General features: G+C 43.3%; 1 protein-coding gene across 1 annotated transcript in view; it reads left to right on the top strand.

The window, feature by feature from the left end:
• Positions 1 to 11,615, top strand: part of XKR6 (XK related 6) — a 198,345-nt gene extending 186,730 nt beyond the window's left edge. The window contains exon 3 of the mRNA XM_069850662.1: positions 8,787 to 11,615. Within this exon, the coding sequence (XP_069706763.1) occupies positions 8,787 to 9,751 (965 nt within the window). The 3' untranslated portion in view covers positions 9,752 to 11,615. The remainder of the gene's footprint in view (positions 1 to 8,786) is intronic.
• Positions 11,616 to 20,448: the final 8,833 nt, after the last annotated feature.

The raw sequence follows: 20,448 nt of genomic DNA, 5'->3' as shown, positions 1-20,448 counted from the left end.
ACTGGTCACAGCACCCTTATGTCATCATCTGGGGGGTTGTTTCCATAGAATCATAGAATGGTTTGGGTTGAAAGGAACCTTTAAGGCCATCTAGTCCAATCCCCTTGCTTGGCCTTCAGTAGAATAAAATCGTTGTGTTGCATCACTTGAATTTGCCCATTTTATGCTAAATCTAGCAACTTTTACTCTGCAGAAGTCAATGCCAGGTATTCTGCTCATCTTGGAGCCACGAACAGGTTTCCCAAGCCTCCTTTCTGCTCTCCTCACCCTGCTGGGACTCTGGGCTCCCCTGTGAGCTCTTGTAAGGATTTGGTGGACACCTGGACACCAAACTGCTGTTATCTACAGCACTTTTCACCTTACCCACTTTCACTGGTTTTCTCTTTTGAGTTTGATCATGCACACACCAGGTGGAGTCAATGGAGAGGCAGAGAGGCACCTCCAGAGGGCAACTCATCCCAGGTCTCAGACAGGTCTCCTCAGGTGGGATGCAGGGAAGACCGGGGGAAGCTTTGCCAGTCCTTATGTGGTGAGGGGTAGCCAAGTTTTCAACAGGGGGTTTGACACTTCACTGAGGGTATTTAAGGGCAATGCAAAACAGAGGACAGATTATGCCATTTCTGCTTGGCCCAGGGTGCTTGTGCCTCCTGCAGAAGGATCAGTCCTTGGCTTGAATCCAGGAGAAGATACAAGAGTGGGTGGCCCCAGGGCCTGAGCCCGTTTGGCAGCTCCTGAGTTCAAAGAGGAGACAAATAGGAGAAAACATGACAGAAGCAGCCGAGATAATGAGAGCACAGTTCAGGCGAATGTGGCCAGTCATCTCTCCTCGAAGCAGAGGAAAAGGGGCTTTGGGGAAAACTGAAAGGCAGCAGGATGAAAAGGGAGAAAAGCAAGTCCTTTTGAAATGAAAGCCATAGTGAACCTCTGGACCTCAGTTCCTCAAGGCAGTGCCAGAGCAAAAGCTGGAGGGAAACTAAAAAGGGAACCGGTGTTTCTGGGGTCAGTGAGGACATCTTAATTGAGCAAAAAGTTTTAGGATGCATCCACATTTCAGGTTGTGAGACAGCCTTTCACAGGCAAGGGGTGGGAGGGCATCTGTCCATGTGAGCAAGCTGGTCTGAAGTTGCCTCGCTATGGACATTCACACACTCACAATAAAACATTTGGGAACATGGATATTCCTTTGGTCTCATGTGGAAGACCCCTCCCTGTGCTACCTTGAGCATGGACTGCCTTGTATAGCTACTCAAAGCAAGCAAGACACAGTGGGATTCAGCAGTAGAAGACCCTATTCCTGTTGTCCAGATCTATTTGAAGATGTCTTTAGTTGAGTTGCTTACCTTTGCCATCTTGAGTGCACCCTTAGCAAGTTTGCGGACGACACTAAGCTGGGTGGAAGTGTCGATCTGCTGGAGGGTTGGGAGGCTCCAAAGGGATCTGAACAGGCTGGACCGCTGGGCTGAGTCCAATGGCATGAGGTTTAACAAGGCCAAATGCTGCGTCCTGCACTTGGGGCACAACAACCCTGTGCAGCTACAGACAGGGAGAAGTCTGTCTAGAAAGCTGCCTGGAGGAGAGGGACCTGGGGGCGTTGGTTGACAGCGACTGAACATGAGCCAGCAGTGGCCCAGGTGGCCAAGAAGGCCAATGGCATCTTGGCTTGGATCAGAAACGGCGTGACCAGCAGGTCCAGGGAGGTTCTTCTCCCTCTGTACTTGGCACTGGTGAGACCGCTCCTCGAATCCTGTGTTCAGTTCTGGGCCCCTCACCACAAGAAGGATGTTGAGGCTCTGGAGCGAGTCCAGAGAAGAGCAATGAAGCTGGTGAAGCTGGAGAACAGGCCTTATGAGGAACGGCTGAGAGAGCTGGGGTTGTTTGGCCTGGAGAAGAGGAGGCTGAGGGGAGACCTCATTGCTCTCTACAACTACCTGAAAGGAGGTTGTGGAGAGGAGGGTGCTGGCCTCTTCTCCCAAGTGACAGGGGACAGGATGAGAGGGAATGGCCTCAAGCTCCATCAGGGGAGATTTAGGCTGGACATTAGGAAAAAATTTTTCACAGACAGGGTCATTGGGCACTGGCAGAGGCTGCCCAGGGAGGTGGTTGATTCACCTTCCCTGGAGGTGTTTAAGGGATGGGTGGACGAGGTGCTAAGGGACATGGTTTAGTGTTTGGTAGGAATGGTTGGACTGGATGATCCGGTGGGTCTCTTCCAGCCTGGTGATTCTATGATTCTATGTTTCTATGATTCTGTGATTCCAAAACAATCACCAGCAGTTTTCTGTTTCTTATAGACTGGTGAAGCTGTGTCCTGTGGGAGTCAGACCTTGGGGAGAGTGGGGCTGTGATGTTCCTTGGAAGAAGGTTTCCATAGTAGATGCTCAGAATTTGAAACACACCGTTTGTCCAATGATACTAAAAATATTTTTCATGGGAAAAGAGCAAAGGACAGGACACCAGTGTAACAAGCAGAAATGTTCAAGTCACATCTCTTTTCACTATCAGGCTCTGGTTTTTCATTGTGGGTCAGTCCAGCTCTGAGTGGAGCACAGAGGTGTCACATAGGTGTCAGAAGGCCATTCCTGGGTCACACTTATGAGTGATGTTCACCGTAAGAGCAATAATGCTCATCTGCCATAATGGACTGTGGCACACTGGAGAAACTGGTAGAGGAAGTGTCCTGAAGTCCTATTAGGAAAATGAAGGTCAAACCAGTCTGTACAGCCTTTTTATTATTAATATACAGGTGATGATCCATATTTTTGCATGTTCAAAGTGAAAAATGAAGAGGGAGAACGAAAGAAAGAAGACAAAAGTGATTCCCACCTCTGAAAAGAAAGAAAAAGGGAAACATTGAACTCCAGCAGGAACAAATGAAAACAGAAGTGGGGTCTGATTCTGACCCTTTTTAGTCTGATGCAAATAAATAAAAACAGATTAAAAAGGAAGAGGGAGCAACTTGCAGGCAATGTTGTTACAAAAGCAGAATCCAGCTTGATCTCTTTTGTATGTCAGTGCATTTTTACTCTGTGTGCATCAAAATGAAAGCCTGCCTCTAGATTCATTCTGAGCTTCAGGGAGGAACGTGCCACCCAAAGGGGAAAACACAATAACAGGGTTCACAGCACAGTGGCCTGAGCAGCTAGCGAGTGATGGGGAGGAACTGAGATGTGGCACTTGGCATTAAGCAAGCTCTGCTTTTATCCAGGGGCTGGTGGAAGGTTTCACGTTGCACTGAGTATTTGAGTATCAGCTCACCCAGGAGAAATGTTGGTATCTCCTCATTTTGTTTTTGTAGAATCTTCAGGAGAATTACTGTCAAAAAGGAAATAGAGCACCAGTTAGGCATCATTTTACAGTTTCAAGGGGCAGGTGCCATAGTAAATACTTAAGGACTGTGCTACAGTAACTGCATTCAGATTACTTGCAGCCAATAACCTGCAGCTGGATTTGTGATGGAAATTGTACATATCCCTAGTGAAAAAAACACTCTCCTCAGCTGAACAACACTGTGAGTAAGGGAAAAATTGATACATCGTTCATTTTAAATATTCTTTTGTGTGTATATGATTTGTCTACAAAGTTTTTATGAGACTGGCTATAAAACGATACGTAACTGCAGAGCATGAATAGGCCAGATAGGCTTGGATGTCTTTGGCTTTCCATACACCGTTTTTATTCCCGGGGAGATTTAAATTAGATATTAGGAAGAATTTTTTTCCTGTGAGGCGCTAGCGCAGGTTGCCCAGAGAAGTCGTGGATGCCTTGTCCCAGGAGGTGTTAAAGGCCAGGCTGGATGGGACTTTGAGCAACCTGATCCAGTGGGAGTTGTCTCTGCCCACGGCAGGGGGGTTGGAACTGCATGATCTTTAAGGTTCCTTCCAACCCAAACCATTACATGATTCCAGCAATGGCAGTTTAAGGGGAGTCATTGTTTTGAGTCTGTCTTCTGGAAGTGAGTTTTTCAGTGACTCTCATTATGTTTCTGAGATGGCTTTTTCTTAGGCCATCAGTAGGAACTGGAGAATGAACACAGAAATAGGCTGAAAATTGACCTATCCCCTGCAAGGCTCCAGGAGCGTCTCTTGAACTCAGAGTGGTTCATGCTCCTCTTCTCTGGTATCAGATCACTATCTGCATTATACTCTAGTCCACTCATTTTTTGATGATCCCAAGCAATGACTCTTGTTTCCCTTTCTCAGAGACCCTATTCCTTGGTCCAGCGGTCTTCTCAGGGAGTTTAGCCTTTGATATGGATGCTTTCTCATTTATCTTCACTGTTCATTGTTGCTCAGTCTTTGTGCCATGTCTGTTTACCACTGATGAGTGTTAAGTCCCCCTGAGAAAGAATTACTAAGCCAAGAGGTCAGCATCAAAGCAGTTCAACATAACGGTCTATTTCAGCTCCAGCTTCAGACAACTAAACAAAGGTATCTTAGATGAAGGTATCTCCACATGATGGGGGTGTCTAAGCTTCCCTTATGCTCAATGGAGATGCAGACAATACAGTCATAGGGTCTAAACAACCACCTTAGCACAGATCTGTCTCCACAAGCTATAATGAGTCAAGAAACAAGTTGGTTGACTTTTGCTCAGTGTCATTTCAGATGACCTGAGTACCCTTTCCACTCCAGCTCCCAGCTTAAAAATGCTCTTGTCTTCTGTATGCGAGTTGTCACATCTGCCAGCTCCACATGGAGGTTTGGAACATCCTGTAGCACCTCAAATGTTGCTGGATTCCTATGTGTGAGGGTTGCACTAAGACTTAATTCTCCATCAAGTAAAGTAAGAGATATCACTCAACCATGGACACCTTGAGGTGACTCCATACAGTAGGAGCTGAGTCCTGTCTGAAAAGCAAGGTGCACTGTGATATGAGAGAGATATATTACCTGCTTTAGCATGGATTTTATATGAGACCTTGAGAAATCCTTCAAACCTTAGTGCTTCTTCTGTCAAGTGGGACATAATAAAGCTCTGCCTCACCATACTGAATGTAAGTTAGGAGGTATCTCACCGTAAGGACTTCAGGGAACATTACTGAAGGTATTTGGGGGACTAATACTTGTGATGTGTCATTCAAGACACATGGGCTTGACTCCTCAATGGTGCTGACTACAGCCTGTGAGTCACTCATTGCTTTTAGCAGGTGATAGGAGGAGTTCAAGGGCTGTTGTACAGCTTGGTGTAGAGAGTAGGAAGATGCTGAGGGGCATGGTTTAGTATTTGATAGGAATGGTTGGACTCGATGATCCGATGGGTCTTTTCCAACCTGGTGATTCTTTGATTCTATGATTCTATAACCTCAGTCTATGCCAGTTTGACTTGTTACAGATCCCATGGATGCAACCCCAGGGTTTCCAGCCCCATGGGAGCTCATGTCCTTCTGGCTTGAGCATGCCCACAGAGATACGGCAGTGCATGCTGAGTGTTTTCCACTCCCAAGACTAAACACAGAGTGGGAGGAGTGGGAGTGGGTTTGTTGAAGTGACTTCAGTTTCAAACCATCCCCAACCCTTCGATAAACAAACCTTGGAAGGGAGTTGAAATCCACTTGTGCTAGATGAAGCTGCATCAGTCACCACGTGCAAAAGTCAAAATCAAAATAAAAACATACTTCTCATGTGATTCAACTTGCCAGAAATTTTTATTCTAGTTATAATTTGGACAGGTGTCTGTAGTTGCTTAGAAATTGGGCTTGGAAAAGTGGAAAAGATAGGAACAGTTTATCCCACAGTCTATGAAGGTCTATGAAGATGTCACAGGCTAGAAGTAACAAGCAGAGATGGGAACTCATGGTCAAGATTACAAAAGCCAAGGCATGCTTTGTCATTTAGGTCTGTATCATAAAATCTTAGAATTATAGAATGATTTGGATTGGAACAGACCTTAAAGATCATCCAATTCCAACCCCCACCATGGGCAGGGACACCTTCCACTAGAATGAAATAGCTGGGAATAATTTCTGTTGCAACAAAGTAAGACGTACCAGAGAAGTCTTTATATTGCTCCATGGCTCCTGTTGATGTGCATCTACTGATCGCACCCCCCTTACACCCAGGTCCACATCCTGCTTATCACTAGGATGCCAAAATTTGCATTCAGCACAGAGTTGTGAATTTTTAAACGACAGCAAGAATATGCCAAAATGCCTAGAGATACCTCATATTCCCCCTCATATATTAGTGCAAATGAGGAGACAACAAACTGTTTTGTAAGGGTAGTACTCATCCCATCTGACTGTCCCTGCCCTCCCCTGTCAAGGGATGGAGAAAGACACTTTGGAAGCATGAGTCAATCCCCCTTGTCCCACACATGGATCTTAGGACAGGGTGAATCACTTTCTGGGGGTGTCTGTCTCTCTCTGTTGACTTGAGGAGATGTTCAGATGACTGTCAGCAGGCATGGTACTGTGCAATATGAGTGACTCAACACACATACCCTCAGCCAGCTCCGTCCAATTTACAACAAAGACTGTGATTAATGTAGGTATCTGCGCTGAAAATGTTACAGTGGGAAAAGCCTTTATAGGTATAGCAGGTTTTTGTTTCTCGTGTATTTTATTCCTCTCTCTATTGTAGAATAAATGAACCCAACAGGAATGTTTTTAAGCCACTGTGACACATCTGTCTCTTGTGGCCTGGTGCTACTTGAGTTTCCATATACAGGTATATCTAACACCATACAAGTTTCTAGTACAGTAGTACTAAAATATGACAATACATGACTTTTTTTTTTTCTGTTGTTCATAGAAAGTTTTTAAACTGAATAGCTAGAAGATACTGCATCAGACATAATGCTTACAGGTATAGCAGCACTTACCATAAGAACTGTGACATTACTTTGCCTTCCAAAACTATTACGTGTACCAAAAATATAACACAGCCCAGAAAGCCACCATATCCTGGTCTGCATCCAAAGAAGCATGACAAGCAGGGCTAGAAAAGTGATTCTCCTCTACTCCACCCTCATGAGACCTCACCTGGAGTCCTGTATGCAGTTCTGGAGTCCTCAGCACAGGAAGGACATGGAGCTGTTAGAGCGAGTCCAGAGGAGGCCACAAAGATGATCAGAGGGCTGGAGCACCTCCCATATGAGGACAGGACTATCTGAAAGGAGGTCAGAGTGAGGTGGGTGCTGGTCTCTTCCCACAAGTAACAAGTGATAGCACAAGAGGAAGGGGCCTCAAGTTGTGCCAGGAGGTTTAGATTGGATATTAGAAAAAATTTCTTTACCTAAAGAGTGGTGAAGCATAGGAACAGGCTGCCCAGTGCAGTGGTGGAGTCTTCATCCCTGGAGGGGTTCAAAAAACTTGTAGATGTGGCACTTCGGGACATGGTTCAGTAGGCATGGTGGTGTTGGGCTGACAGTTGGACTTGATGATCTTAGAGGTCTTTTCTAACCTTAATGATTCTATGATTCCATTAAAGTCTCTAGAGGTAGGTCTTAAGAGCTTGTGGATCTTCTTTCCATCCCGGTGGGAGCCAGGTGCTTGTGGGCAGAGAAAAAAGTAAGAACAAAAAAAAAAAAAAAAACAGAAGAAAAGAAGTTAGGGTTTTCGGGCATTTTAGCTTTTTAATCCTGAGCAGGTACAGCAAGCTGCTCCTTGGGGTTTCTTAAAGAAGTAAAAGCAAAATAGAGCTGGACATCAGAGATGGAGGGGTGGGTTGTGTTATTGTTTGTTTTACTTGAAAACATTAGCATTTTTCTTTTAGATTTTGTAGGTAATGCTCCCAGATAGATCTTTGGCAAAGGCCAGCCAGTCTAGCTTTCCAAACATGGATCTTAGTTCATCAGCTGTTCCCTCACCTGTAAAACAGTTGTCAAGTGAGCAGCAGTGGGAGCAAAGAATGAGATGTCAGTGGCCTTTTCTTTTCCTAGGAATGTTTCAATTAATTTTTATTGTGTTGCTTTGCTCAATGAATCATTCAGTTTACTGTCATGATAATCAATGGTATTGTATTTTTCCAAGGTCCTGAGGTGTGGCAGGGCACTATTTTATCCACTGGAACAAATAAATAGTTTAATTGTGGATCTCTGATCCATCCAGAAAACAAGGCTGGAGATAAGCTACCTCCCATAAAGGTCTTCAGTCCATGCTGGAAACAGGGCAGGGGAGTTGCTGGAGGGATCAGATTCTTTGTTTCAGGACCATTTGGAGGATATTGATGAGCCTTGATGTCCCCTGTAGGTATCATCCCCTGTATGTATCATCTGCACAGGACTACAGGGTGACAAAAAAACCTGACCAGCAGCTTATTTTTTCCAAAGGTGAATGCAAACAGGGATTCCCGATTAAGTCAAAACCAAGTACACATCAGTGTGAATGTTGCTTTTTTGAAAGTATTTTATAATAAAAAAGATCCATGCAGTTACAAGGAATGTAGGTGTCCTACTCTTGCAGTGGTGCACTCCAAGACAGGCTACTTTCTACAACCTTCAGACTTAGTCTGCAGTGTTTAAATGGAATGTGGATTTCAAATTCTCAAATATGGATCTAATCAGGGTGGGGACAGAAGCTGTTCCCTGTAAGAAAAGAAGAGCTGGGATGGGGCGGCAGAGCCATGAAGACAAACATAATGTGCTATGCCAGAGAACTCCTGAATACAGCATCGTTTCCAATTCCCACACTGACATTTCTGTATTTCTCTCCTCTAGACTGTAAGGACAACCTGACGTGAGTTGAACCTTTGGGCTACCGAGCCTGCCCCTGCAATAATTTAGTGATCAGATGATGTTTTCAACCAAACCTCCTGTCTAACTCGGTGGATCTGTGTGTCTTCCGGCAGGTGTGTCCTCTGTGGCCTCCCTGATGTCCCTGGCTTGGGTGCTAGCCTCCTATCACAAGCTTCTTCGGGACTCTAGGGACGACAAGAAGAGTATGAGCTACAGAGGGGCCCTCATCCATCTCTTCTGGCGCCTCTTCACCATCTCATCCCGAGTTATTTCTTTTGCTCTCTTTGCTTCCATCTTCCAGCTCTACTTTGGGATCTTTGTAGTGGTCCATTGGTGTGCCATGGCTTTCTGGATCATCCATGGTGGGACAGATTTCTGCATGTCTAAGTGGGAGGAGATCCTCTTCAACATGGTGGTAGGGATTGTGTACATTTTCTGCTGGTTTAATGTCAAGGAAGGGCGGACTCGATACAGAATGTTTGCGTATTACACGGTAGTCCTGACGGAGAACGCTACCTTGACGCTCCTTTGGTATTTTTACAGAGATCCTGACACTACTGACTCATATGCCGTGCCAGCACTGTGTTGTGTCTTTCTTAGCTTTGCTGCTGGGATAGCTTTGATGCTGTTATATTATGGTGTGCTGCATCCCATGGGGCCAAGAGCTAAGATCCTTGTCAGCTCCTGTTGCGCCGAGCTGCTCTGGGGCATTCCTTTGCCCCCCGATGTTGAGCCCATGGCGCCCCAAACCCCTGGGTACCGGGGGGCCCAGGCTACGCCCACCAGAGCGGTCACGGAGCAACAGGAGGAACTCACAGCTGACACTTGCTTGCCCGTTTTCCAGGTGAGAGCAATGGTACCATCTACTCCATCTGGGCGACCCTACCCCCCTGAGGGGCCTCTCATTAAGATTGACATCCCAAGAAAAAGATACCCTGCATGGGATGCTCATTTTGTAGACAGGAGGTTAAGAAGAACTATCAACATCCTCCAGTATGTCACCCCCACAGCTGTAGGTATTAGGTATAGAGATGGACCTCTCTTATATGAGTTGCTACAATATGAATCTTCACTTTAAAAGCTCCTTAAAAGCAAAAGTAAAAAGAGGGGACCTTATTTTTGTTTACGGTAAACACAGATCATGAAACAAACACAAACCTTCAGATAAGCTTTCTTTCTGGTTGCTGTATGTATAAAAAAAAAAGATATTCTCTATGTTTTGTAAGTAAAAACAAAAAGAAAAACTTTTCTTTTGTTTTTTACACACAAGAAACAGTATTTCAACTTCCACACCTAGGATTCACAGGTGGAGAAGGAGGCATCTCCACATCAGTTTTATACCGTACACCAAGTGTAGAACATTATTTATGGGATTGGTGCTGATTGAAAAATAAAAAAAAAAACAAACAAACAAACCTACAACTGCCTTATGCCCTTAGGTGCTGAGTTTCATTAAGTACTGTCACCTTTCTCATGCAAAACTCTTTGATGATTATATGCCAGGAAAAAGAAAAACCCAACCAACTGAAATACAAACCTTAAAATAAAAAAAAAAAATAAAAAAAAGAAAATAAAAAAAATTAACAACAACAACAAAGAGAGAAATGTATGAAAAAAAAATCTCATTGCTCTGATTGGATTTAGCAGAAAAAACCCAAAATGTCTAACGATAAGAAGGCAAAGCCAAGACGCCCTCAATGAAGTTTGGTTTTTCCAACAGTTGAAAGACAAAATCAGGTCTGTAACTCAATTTGCTAATGGATCTATAACACCATTTGGCCAAGGCTGTGAGCCTCGACCGAGTCATGTTATAAATGCCATGTAACCATTTTCCTCGTGTAAACGGGCCGTGTGTGATGGTTGGTTTGCACCAGGTGAATGCAGTAATACAGTATCTGATCTTGTTTCCAACAATTGCACATGCTAAAGCACCACTGTCTTCAGTGGAGTCGATAACAACCGTCTGAGCCCAGAATAAGTCCTGCCACCTTGATTTATTTGGCAGAAGAAGTCTGCCAAACATCGAAATTATATACCAAAAACATGATACTAAACTGCATTTTCACATCTCTAATAACTATTTCAGTAATAATAAAACTCAGCATAGTAGCAAAAAGCGAGTCAATTTAAAGGCACAATACTTGATCAGTGACTGGCAAAATAATTTGACCTGCTGTATCATTTTAAGGCTGTGAAAGGCATACATGTATTATTTGTAATCTCGTGTTAAGACCTGTCACGTCTCATTCAGTGCGAGCCTTAAAGTGATTGTAAAGCATCCTTCGTTCCATTTTGGGGGTTTTGGGGGGGGTTGATTTTTGTTTTGTTTTGCTTTGTTTTGTTTAAAGGAAAACAAAACATGAAAATTGAGATTGAAAAAAAAAACAAACAACCAACCAAACAACAACAAAACAACCAACAAACTTCTTCACACGGTAATAACCTGTAAACTGACTCACGTCTTGAGATGATTTGGTGCTTTGTATTTTTGTTGATGTTGTTGTTGTGATATAGCTGAGAATTCTTCAACTTGGTACATGTGGGGAACTGCTGATAAAAACTGTCTTGTGTCACCCTCTACTGTAAGTACATGGCGAGAAACACCACCAGAGGAAATTCAGAGCATAGTGAGAGCATCATGGTTTAGCTTAGCCTTCTAACCACAAGGAGATGCTGCCGCCTCCGATGATGGCAAAGCCTAGACAGTCACCTGCTGAGGGCTGTGTGGTTTTTCTTGACATTTCCAAATAACCCGCTCGGTGTCTGAACATTCACATCGCTCGAATTCTGTTTCAGTGCTGGAATCTCTTTGTTTCGAGTTAAATCACGGGTTTGCCTCTATCTAACACCCTTTTCCTTTTTGAGAGTATTGCTCCTTTAAAGGAATATTCCCGTTTCAGGGCATCTTTTCAATCCCACTGTCCCTCTACTTGGGAGGGGAAGAAAAAATCAACAACAACATGAGATCTTTTTAAGTGAATGCTGTAGTATTTTCTGTGTGCAATTGCAATTTTTTATTCCAGAAATACTGTAACTGTCTAGGGTGCAAAACTCCCATGCTGACCTGTTCTGAAAAGAAGGTCAGCATGGGGGGGATATTTTTTAATTATGATTATGATTTTTTTTTTAATTTGAGGAATTGGTTGGGTTTTTTAATTATAATAGTCTTAAAAGAAACTAGTTACCAATTTTATATAACAGTTTAAAAGAAGCTGAATGCTTTCTTCGCCTGAATATACCTGAAGAGAAACATTTTTTTCAGTCAGTGGTCCTTTGCAGTGTTCTGAGAAAATGTTGGTGTTTCTTCAGCTGTTTCATTTAAAACATTTAACTGGTGTCTGTCCCTTTTAAGGAGGGCAGGGCTCAATTCACACCAAACTATAGACACATGGCAAAGTTTCTAAGAAGCCAAATTGTCACTGGTACTGTAATTCCCAGTCAAATTTCAGGCAAATGTTGCTGGGCTCTTATTACAAACGATATGATGGTCACATTTTCATGCAAAGGGAGGGATTTTGTCTTGTCATCCCCTATCTAAGTTCCCAGCCCCATGTTTACCATGCACATAAATACATATACGTATAAACACACATAAATTGTATAAAGCTTTCATTTCCCTTCTCCATTGTCTCTGTCCCATAACCAGTCCCTTGTCAAGTTTCTTACTAACATTTCACCCATCTCTTCCCTAATCAGTATGCTGTCTTCATAAAAAGAGGTAATTTGTGAAGTGAACTTATTGCCCCCAGCTACTGAGTCATAAAAGCACATCAGTGCCCATCCTCTTGCAACAGACCTGGATTTCTCCTTTTGACTTATCTTTAATACTAGCATAGACTTATTTTGATCGAGATCCCTGAGACTCGTGGCCTGTGTAAAGACTTTTCTTGGTCCTTCCATGAAGACCTGTCCTCTGCACATCTGCATTTCATTGGCATAAGCATTCAGAAAGGAATGGATGACAAACAACCCTGCTGTTCCTCAGAGACCTCTCCTCCAGGAGACAGCATCCTCATTTTCAAAAGCACCACAAGAATGTCCCCTTCTCTGAACTTGTCAACCTTGAGGACTGTTTCGGAGATGTGATCCCACTCCCTGGCCCCACTGAACAGCCAGATCCTGCCGCTTTGCACCAGAACAGTGAAATGAGTCAACAAGCCAAGGCACACTTATCAGAAATTGAGGAGGAGACCCTTCAGTGTTGCCTCTCATGAGCATCTGCAGCCTGCCTTCCCTCAGGAACGGGACTCTTACTCCAGAACACAACACCAACAGTTGTCCTCTCCATCCCATTACGGGAGCAGAGGGGCAAAACACTCTAGAAGTGACCTTACTTTTCGATGCAGTGCTAATTTCTCACAGCCAAACCAGCTTGACTAAGGGCTTGACACACCCGTGCTCCAAAGTCCTCCTTCTTCGTGGCTCATAGTATGGATAACAATGAAGGCAGGTGCTTCTACTGCGTGTTAAGACTATTTCATTACACTTAGTTGCATAAAATTTCTGCCTCTGCTATTAGTCCTTTCTTTGAATGATATCCACTGGCATCTTGATTTAGTGGAAGATTTACAGTGAGAGCCTGTGTCAACCCTAAAGAACTATTTCTCTTTCAAGGACTCCATTATAGCCTTAACGTAAAAGCATGTGCTCTACCACTACACCTAATGAGTTCATCGTGGACAGATTGGTGTGGTGACCTTTTCCTCTTGGGGTTATCTGTGATCTTGTTGCCAAACAGCGCCTTTTGCCAAGCCAAAAGCTCGGGGAGGAAAATTGCCCCCAGCTCTTTATTGGTACTAATCTCAATGCTAAAACGTTTAGCCCTCACTGCCTGGTTTGTTGGGTTTTTTTGCCCAGGGTCTCTTTGATTTTTGGTGTGTGCTTCAGCATGATAGTCAATGACTTGTTTTGGTTCCACTTGGTTTTTAATTCCTCAGCCTCTCCCTAGTAGCTTAATTATACCATGTCACACCTTCTTGCCAGAAGATACTGCATGAGGGGTTCTTCAAACTGTCCTGAAGGAGGTTGAGTCCATATTTATTCACATCACAAGATCAGTGGTAAACCTATCTGGTTCGTTTGATCTGCTGGATTCACCCTGGAATTGTCTAAACTAGCCAACTGTGCTGTGCCAGACCAAAGCCAGGACACAAGGGCTCCACTGTCCTCACTGTTATATCGTTCAGACCTTCCCTGCTGTGGTTTTGAACCACTCCAATGAGCCCCGGGCTCAGGCACAGCTTTACATACTGGCCAGGGACCATCCTGAATCGCAGCTTGGATGCAGCTGCTCCATACTGGGGAGTGAAAGAGTTTAGTAATATCGATGTGGCCGGCACTTGTCGGTTGGCTCCTTGGCCAGAATGGATCCTGGCAGTGCTTAATTTACTATTAAAGATATATCTATATGCCACAGATTGAGATTCAAGACTTGGTGGAGTACATCAGCTCCAATATGGCATTTTTCTTTTTTTTTTTTGTCTGCCTGATTCAATGGATAAGGTATTTTTCAGTTCACTTCATTCTTTTTGCTGAGGTTATTTTGCAAAGAACGTCACTTTTATTGTGCTGATGTCAACCCATCCATTCCTCCATCCATGTCAGATGGCTGGCAAGCTTAGTGTGATAGCGTTATACATCTGTAGGCAGCTAATTTGGAGACAGGAATGATTCAAACCAGACCAAATCAACAATGGAAATACAGGAATTGCAAGGCCCCTGCCCATGTCCTTGTCATGCTTTGCCACCCATACAAGGCATTTTTCATCTGCAGCATATCCAACCTGAACCACAGAAGAGGAACCGGTGTTGTATAATTACAAGTGAAAAGTGCAAGCAAGCCGCTGATTTCAAGTGTAAATACATATATTTTCAGTGTTTTGGATTGGAGCTAATTGTCTGCTTCATCCTGTCCTTCTCTGCCCCTGCCAAAAATCAGTAGTCATTTGCATGTATTTTTATTTAAAGCTGACTAGATGAAACAGGACAAAATTAGGTTCAAGCTTTAGTCAGTGGTCTGCTAAAACCTGGCTGGTGCTGCTCATAAGGAGAACATAGCTGTTGACTTTCAGAGAGCAACCATCCTGTGCTCTTCAGGTATATCTTTGTATACACAAGATTCACTTCACAATTTATCCTTCCTCCTTGTCCCTACACAGAAATGCATGACACACCTGTCATCCACATACCTGCAGCATGACTAAACCTCCCGAAGAAAATGTGGTCTGAGGTTCGTCCAGCATGATTTCATTGAAGCTCAGAGGTGCTTTGAAAAGGAAAACTTAACTACTGTGCATTTGCAAAACCTTTTAGTGCCTGCTTGCTGGGCAGCTTGGGCAAAAGACAATTTGGAAGCTGCCAGAGTCAGCGGAAAATTGTGAAGACAGGCTTTTCTAGGATCTTTTTTTCTTTTACTGGGTTGGCTTTTCTCTGGATTCTGTTCAGATTGAATGTGGCCATGCAAAATAATGGAAAACAAAACCCTAAATACCCACAACAAAATGTGGTCTATGCCAATCCCCAAATAAGCCAACGTAGTTGATGTTAGATGGCAGGGATGATGTGAACTCTGTTGTGTACCCATGTTGAAGCCTGCATGTTGTTATTTTGGGAGTTGTCTAAAGCCCTGGGGCTGTGGGGATGGTGGTTTCCCAGGGTGATGATTGCTGTTTTTATTTTTCCTTGGAGCTCAGGTGTATTCTGGTGCAGAGAATCTCAGCCTGGTTTGATGGAGAGGATTTGAGGCTATCCCAAATAGACGTGGGCAAACATTTCACTGTGTGCAGAATGCATTTCCAGACCTTTGGGTACCACCAGAGATTGTTGCAGTCCACTTATTTCTTCATGAGCATGTTCGGAATCGCTTCATTGTTCTGTCGTGTTTGAACTTGGGAATAACAGGGTGGTGACTCTTTTCTGTTGAGGTGTGATGTGAAGAAAGGTTGGAGCCTTCCTGCTGTGCTAGATATTGCCTGTGTTCAACCCTTGTTCCTTACTTGAAGCTCAGACAGTATGATGATGAGAAAAAAGAATGTGGTATGACAGAGAGCTGCATGTGTTCCATTTGCTCTTCACTGATGAGGAGGGAGGCAATTGGTGACAATCAAGATAAATCTACTTAAACCATCTGGACCTTAATGTACATTTAGACGTACAGACCACCCAGTTGGAAAGCGGTGTTGTTGATAAAATAATGTGGACTATAGTTTCCTGTTGTATATTAAAAAACTAAAAAAAAAATAAAATAAACAAACCAAAACAAACCAAAAATCACAACAAAACGAAGCATTGCAAGTAGACACAAATGATTTGAGAGCATAAATTTTACTCCCCCCTCAGCTCCTTGGGATACATGCAGCAAGGCAACCAGGCACATCTAATACATGGGGTTATTTGGATTTGTGCAGTGCTGTGTTTGTCAGATGGTCTTTTACAGCAAGTGTAGGAAGTGGCCACGGTCTAAAACTCATTGCAGATTTTTGGGTGACAGTACTCCTGGGTTTTGACCCCAGCTCTGCCACAAAGTCGCTGTGTAACCTTGGGCAAGTGATTTAACCTTTCTGTGCCTACAGTATACCCATCTGTACATGGGTACAATAATATTTACCTACCTCACAGGGGTGTTGTGAGGCTTAAGTAAATGCGTGTGAGAGGTGCTGGAAGCGCGTCGTAAAAATTTCATTCTTGCTGGGTTTGTGCTGTTATCGAGAATGAGCAGTAAAGGGGTTTGTTACAACACGCATAAAGAAAACCTACTGGTGCGTGCACGTGTCAAGAAAGCGATCTTAAGTCTTTTCTCTCCCCAAAAGCAAGGAACAGAGAAAATTGTTGTGTGCCAACTGAATAGCCTTGCTTTCCTGGTCAGATGTAATAGCACTGTTGGCAATATTATTTTCTTACACAACAGGTCACCTTTCCCTTTTCCTTTCTGTTTCTGGAAACTTGAAACTACAGATTACAAAAGTATTTTTGAACCGAACAGATTACTGATGAATACTTGAATTTCTTTAAAAGTTGCTCTCATCAGCCACGGTTAATGTGCACTAATCTTTCAGTCATCAGCTTCCATCTGAATACAGTGAAAAATTTGCTCACGCTGTTTTGGAATAGCCTGGACATTATTTGGAAGGCTGGTATACTGTTTGCTGAGGACTTTTGTAGGCATGGGAAAAGTAGAGTCTCAACTGAAAAACATGTGGAAAATCTTGTTTCTTTTTGTTTCTGCCTTTTAAGTTTCTTGACTGCCTAAGACAGCACAATAATTGCAGTTTACTTGGTTGTACAGTAGCTTTTCTTTCAACTGTTTCTTTATGCGAAGGGCAAAAGTGGGTTATGGAATGATAAACTAGACTCAACGCTGCTCACGCGCGACTCTTCTCAAAGTACCTGCTTTCCTGAAGAAAAATCTGTGCCACGTCCCAAGAGACTAGACCAGGCCTGCCTTCACCATCCTCCCGCAGGCAAAACTTCCCTTGCCATCCACGGGAGTTTTGACTGTCAGTTATGTGTCCATCGAGATGGATTCATCCCTGGTTGAACCCCAAGACACTCGGGTGAAACCCAGGATAACTTTCTTTAGATGGAGGGAATGGATCCAATTTGTTGCTCCAAATATTGCTACAGGTCAGAAAATGTGGAAGAGAAAAAAGTATGTGATAGAAAGCCTGGGTTTTTTTATGGTTTTGAGCCAAGTGTTATTATTGTCTAAGTGTCCTGACCATTATATTATGTCTCTTTTGAAAATGCAATGCGAGGCAAGACTCCCTGCTCCTTTTCAGTAGAACTTTTTGAAGGCTACTCATACACTCCTTACTCAGGCAAAACTCCTGGGTTTTGTTGTTGGGTCTCATTTTCTTTCCTGAGTAAGGACTGTGAAATCTGGCCTGTTCTGGATAACCAGGTAGTGTTTCAGACAGCCATTGTTTCTATAACCCAAGACTTGCCTTGCATGAAGCAAGAATGAAGCTAGGAAACCCTCCTCCTGCTTTGTCTTGATCTGCCACGTACCTTCCCTGTCCCTCTTCCGTATCCACCATGGGGAGGTAGTTCAAAATCTTCTGGCTATATGGGACAGGCTCTTCCACATGACTAACAAGGCAGCTGTATATCTTCTTGCTGAGGCAGAGCAAATTCAGAAGCCTTACTCTTGCAGATGGGCCACTGCTCATCTGCATTGGCTTTGAGTCTGCTCCTTCCCCGTTCTTCTCCCCAGCTGTTTATTTGCCCTTTTTTAAGCTCTCAGCTCAGTCCTTCTGAGTTCTTTTTACTACTTTTGTTCCAAAAAGATTGAAGCTGGGAAAAAAAACAAAACAAAACAGCAATGTAACTCCTTCGGTGCTATGCTAACTGCTTTGTTCAACCCAACCAAATGCTGGCCAACAAGCAGAGTTTCCCTCTTTGTCCTAAGAAGCACCACACATCTGTGTCTTGAACAGGAATGGACTGAGAGGGGTGAGAGAGGGCAAGTGAGGTTTTGAAATTAATTAAAGTCTTATATGTATGTAGTAGATAAAACAAATTGTAAATGCAGACTGCTTTCAAAGCTAGTTGACGCCCACCTCATGGAAGTAAATAGGATATAGCCTATAAGGTATTGAGGGCATTATATATATATATATGTATATTTTAAAAAAAAACCCACAAAAAGTTCACTTTATGAATAAATCACCCTTTAATTTTCCTGAAAATGTAGTGTTCAATAGTAAACACACCTGGCTGTGCTTGCACCTGGTTGCTTTACTCTGACCCACTTCAGCAGCAATGGCTATATTAGCATCATAGGTTAAAAAGCAGGAGGAGAAAGAGAACTCCTCCAGTTATATATTAGCCTGATGTGAAGTGAGTGGCTATGAATTTTCAGGGTTAAAGGGACTAATAAACATGTATGTCTGTGTCTATATACACAGTCCTGTGGAAATATAGAAAAGCATACATGCCGTGTTACTGCAACAGTATATATGTTTTAATATATATGAACACATTGTGAATTCCAAAGGGCTTTTTGAGATGAGCAAGGTAGTTTCTGATGTGAGGTGCTAGCAATTTGGGATTTGCAAACAGGGTTGAAATAAATATTCCTTGTATATTTTTTTTTGTTAGGTGAAAAAGGAGAGAAAAGACCATCAGTAGCTTACAGTCCTTCTGAGGAAATGCTATGCCACCTGATCTTCCACTTCTTAAGAAAACTGAAAGCCAAAATCAGACAAAATATGACGGCCAAATAGTGTCACTGTAAATCAGTAAAACTCCACTGATGTCCTGGTGCCTACTTGCACACCTCATACTAAAAATAATCATTTCTGCTGGTGCCAGGGAGCCCAGTTTGGTCCCTGATGTTTTTTTTCTTAACCTGTGACAACAGATTTCCTGTTTGAGCTTGTAGATTTTGTCAAAATCCAGGCAAATCAAGGGTTTCTTTCCAGGCAGATCCATCTGCATGTGGCAACCCTGACCTACACGGGTGCTTTGGAGTTGCTAGCCTTAGGTGAGGTTTACCCTTCTGCTAGTATCACCATTGCAATGGCAACAGCCTTGTTAAAACTCACAGCAAACTGGGTCCTCTTTTGCAGCAACACCCCCTCAATCTGATTTCAAGCCTAGATATAAGGAAAATATTTTTTAGTGTGAGTGTGGTGAGGCGGCACTGGTACAGGCTGCCCAGAGAATTCCTAGGTGCCCCATTCCTGGAGGTGTTCAACATATGGTTGGATGATGCTTTGAGCACCCTGATCCAGTTGAAGGTGTCCCTGTCCATGGCAGGGAGGGGGTTGGAACTGGATGGTCTTTAAGGTCCCTTCGAACCCAAACCATTCTATGATTCTATGATTCCCTTAGAATTCAAATGCCAAATGCCACTCAACGGGAATGATTATTGTTTTCTTTCCAGATGTCATTCCCATTCATCAGTCACAAGGACAAGCAGCTCATATTTTCTGTTGTAGCTGTATTTACCAATAAAACCCACTGGCAGTGCCAGAGCTTCCCTCTCTGAGACCCAGCTAAACACCACCTGCATGCCACCCCCATCTTTCCTCCCCTTTCCTTCACTTTAAAAACACACACTGTTCCTTCCCAAGCAGTGAAGATACAGGACAAATGCCAGCTGATTACACCTGCAATCTGTTCACTGTAGGGTCTTATTTCAGTTTCTGTAAGCATACGAGTGCACACAGGGACACGCACCTGCAGAAATTTCAGTAGCCTGAAGTTGAAGCCACTTCAGTGGGCTTGCTCTGAGATGACACTGCTGCAAGAGAAACTTTACACCAGGTGATCCCAAGCAATCCCCTCAAATTATTCCAGTTTCACACCATATAACCTATTTTTTTCTACTATTACTGAAGCCTGAGTATAAGTCAACAAATTTACAATAGGTAAGTATTAAGGGGAGCAGACTGGTTCACACTTATCCATAGAACTCTTGGTACTACTCAAGCAATTAAACAAGCCTTAAAATGGATTTAATTGCAGCCCTTTGGAGGAGAGCTCTGATGGGTGTTTTCTAAATCAGCATCTAAATAGTTATCACAGCCAAATCCCTTGGCCCTCATCTTCTTTATGTAGGGGGAAGAGATTTTTCATTGAACATCCAAATTTGCCATTAGCTGCAGAATGTGCCCCCGCCCTAAATGGTTCTAATGCTTTTTTTTTCTTTTGTGGAAAACATTTTCTGATCAGAAAAAAAACCCCAATGGTTTTGGTTAATGTTTCTGCTCTACAAACTGTTTTACCATTCCAGCCTTTTGTTCCAATGAGGAATTGGAAGTAGTTTCTGAA

Source organism: Phaenicophaeus curvirostris, chromosome 2, assembly GCF_032191515.1.
Source record: "Phaenicophaeus curvirostris isolate KB17595 chromosome 2, BPBGC_Pcur_1.0, whole genome shotgun sequence".
Taxonomy (NCBI): domain Eukaryota; kingdom Metazoa; phylum Chordata; class Aves; order Cuculiformes; family Cuculidae; genus Phaenicophaeus; species Phaenicophaeus curvirostris.
The sequence above is the reverse complement of the archived record's forward strand: the minus strand, read 5'-3'. Positions and strand labels throughout refer to the sequence as shown.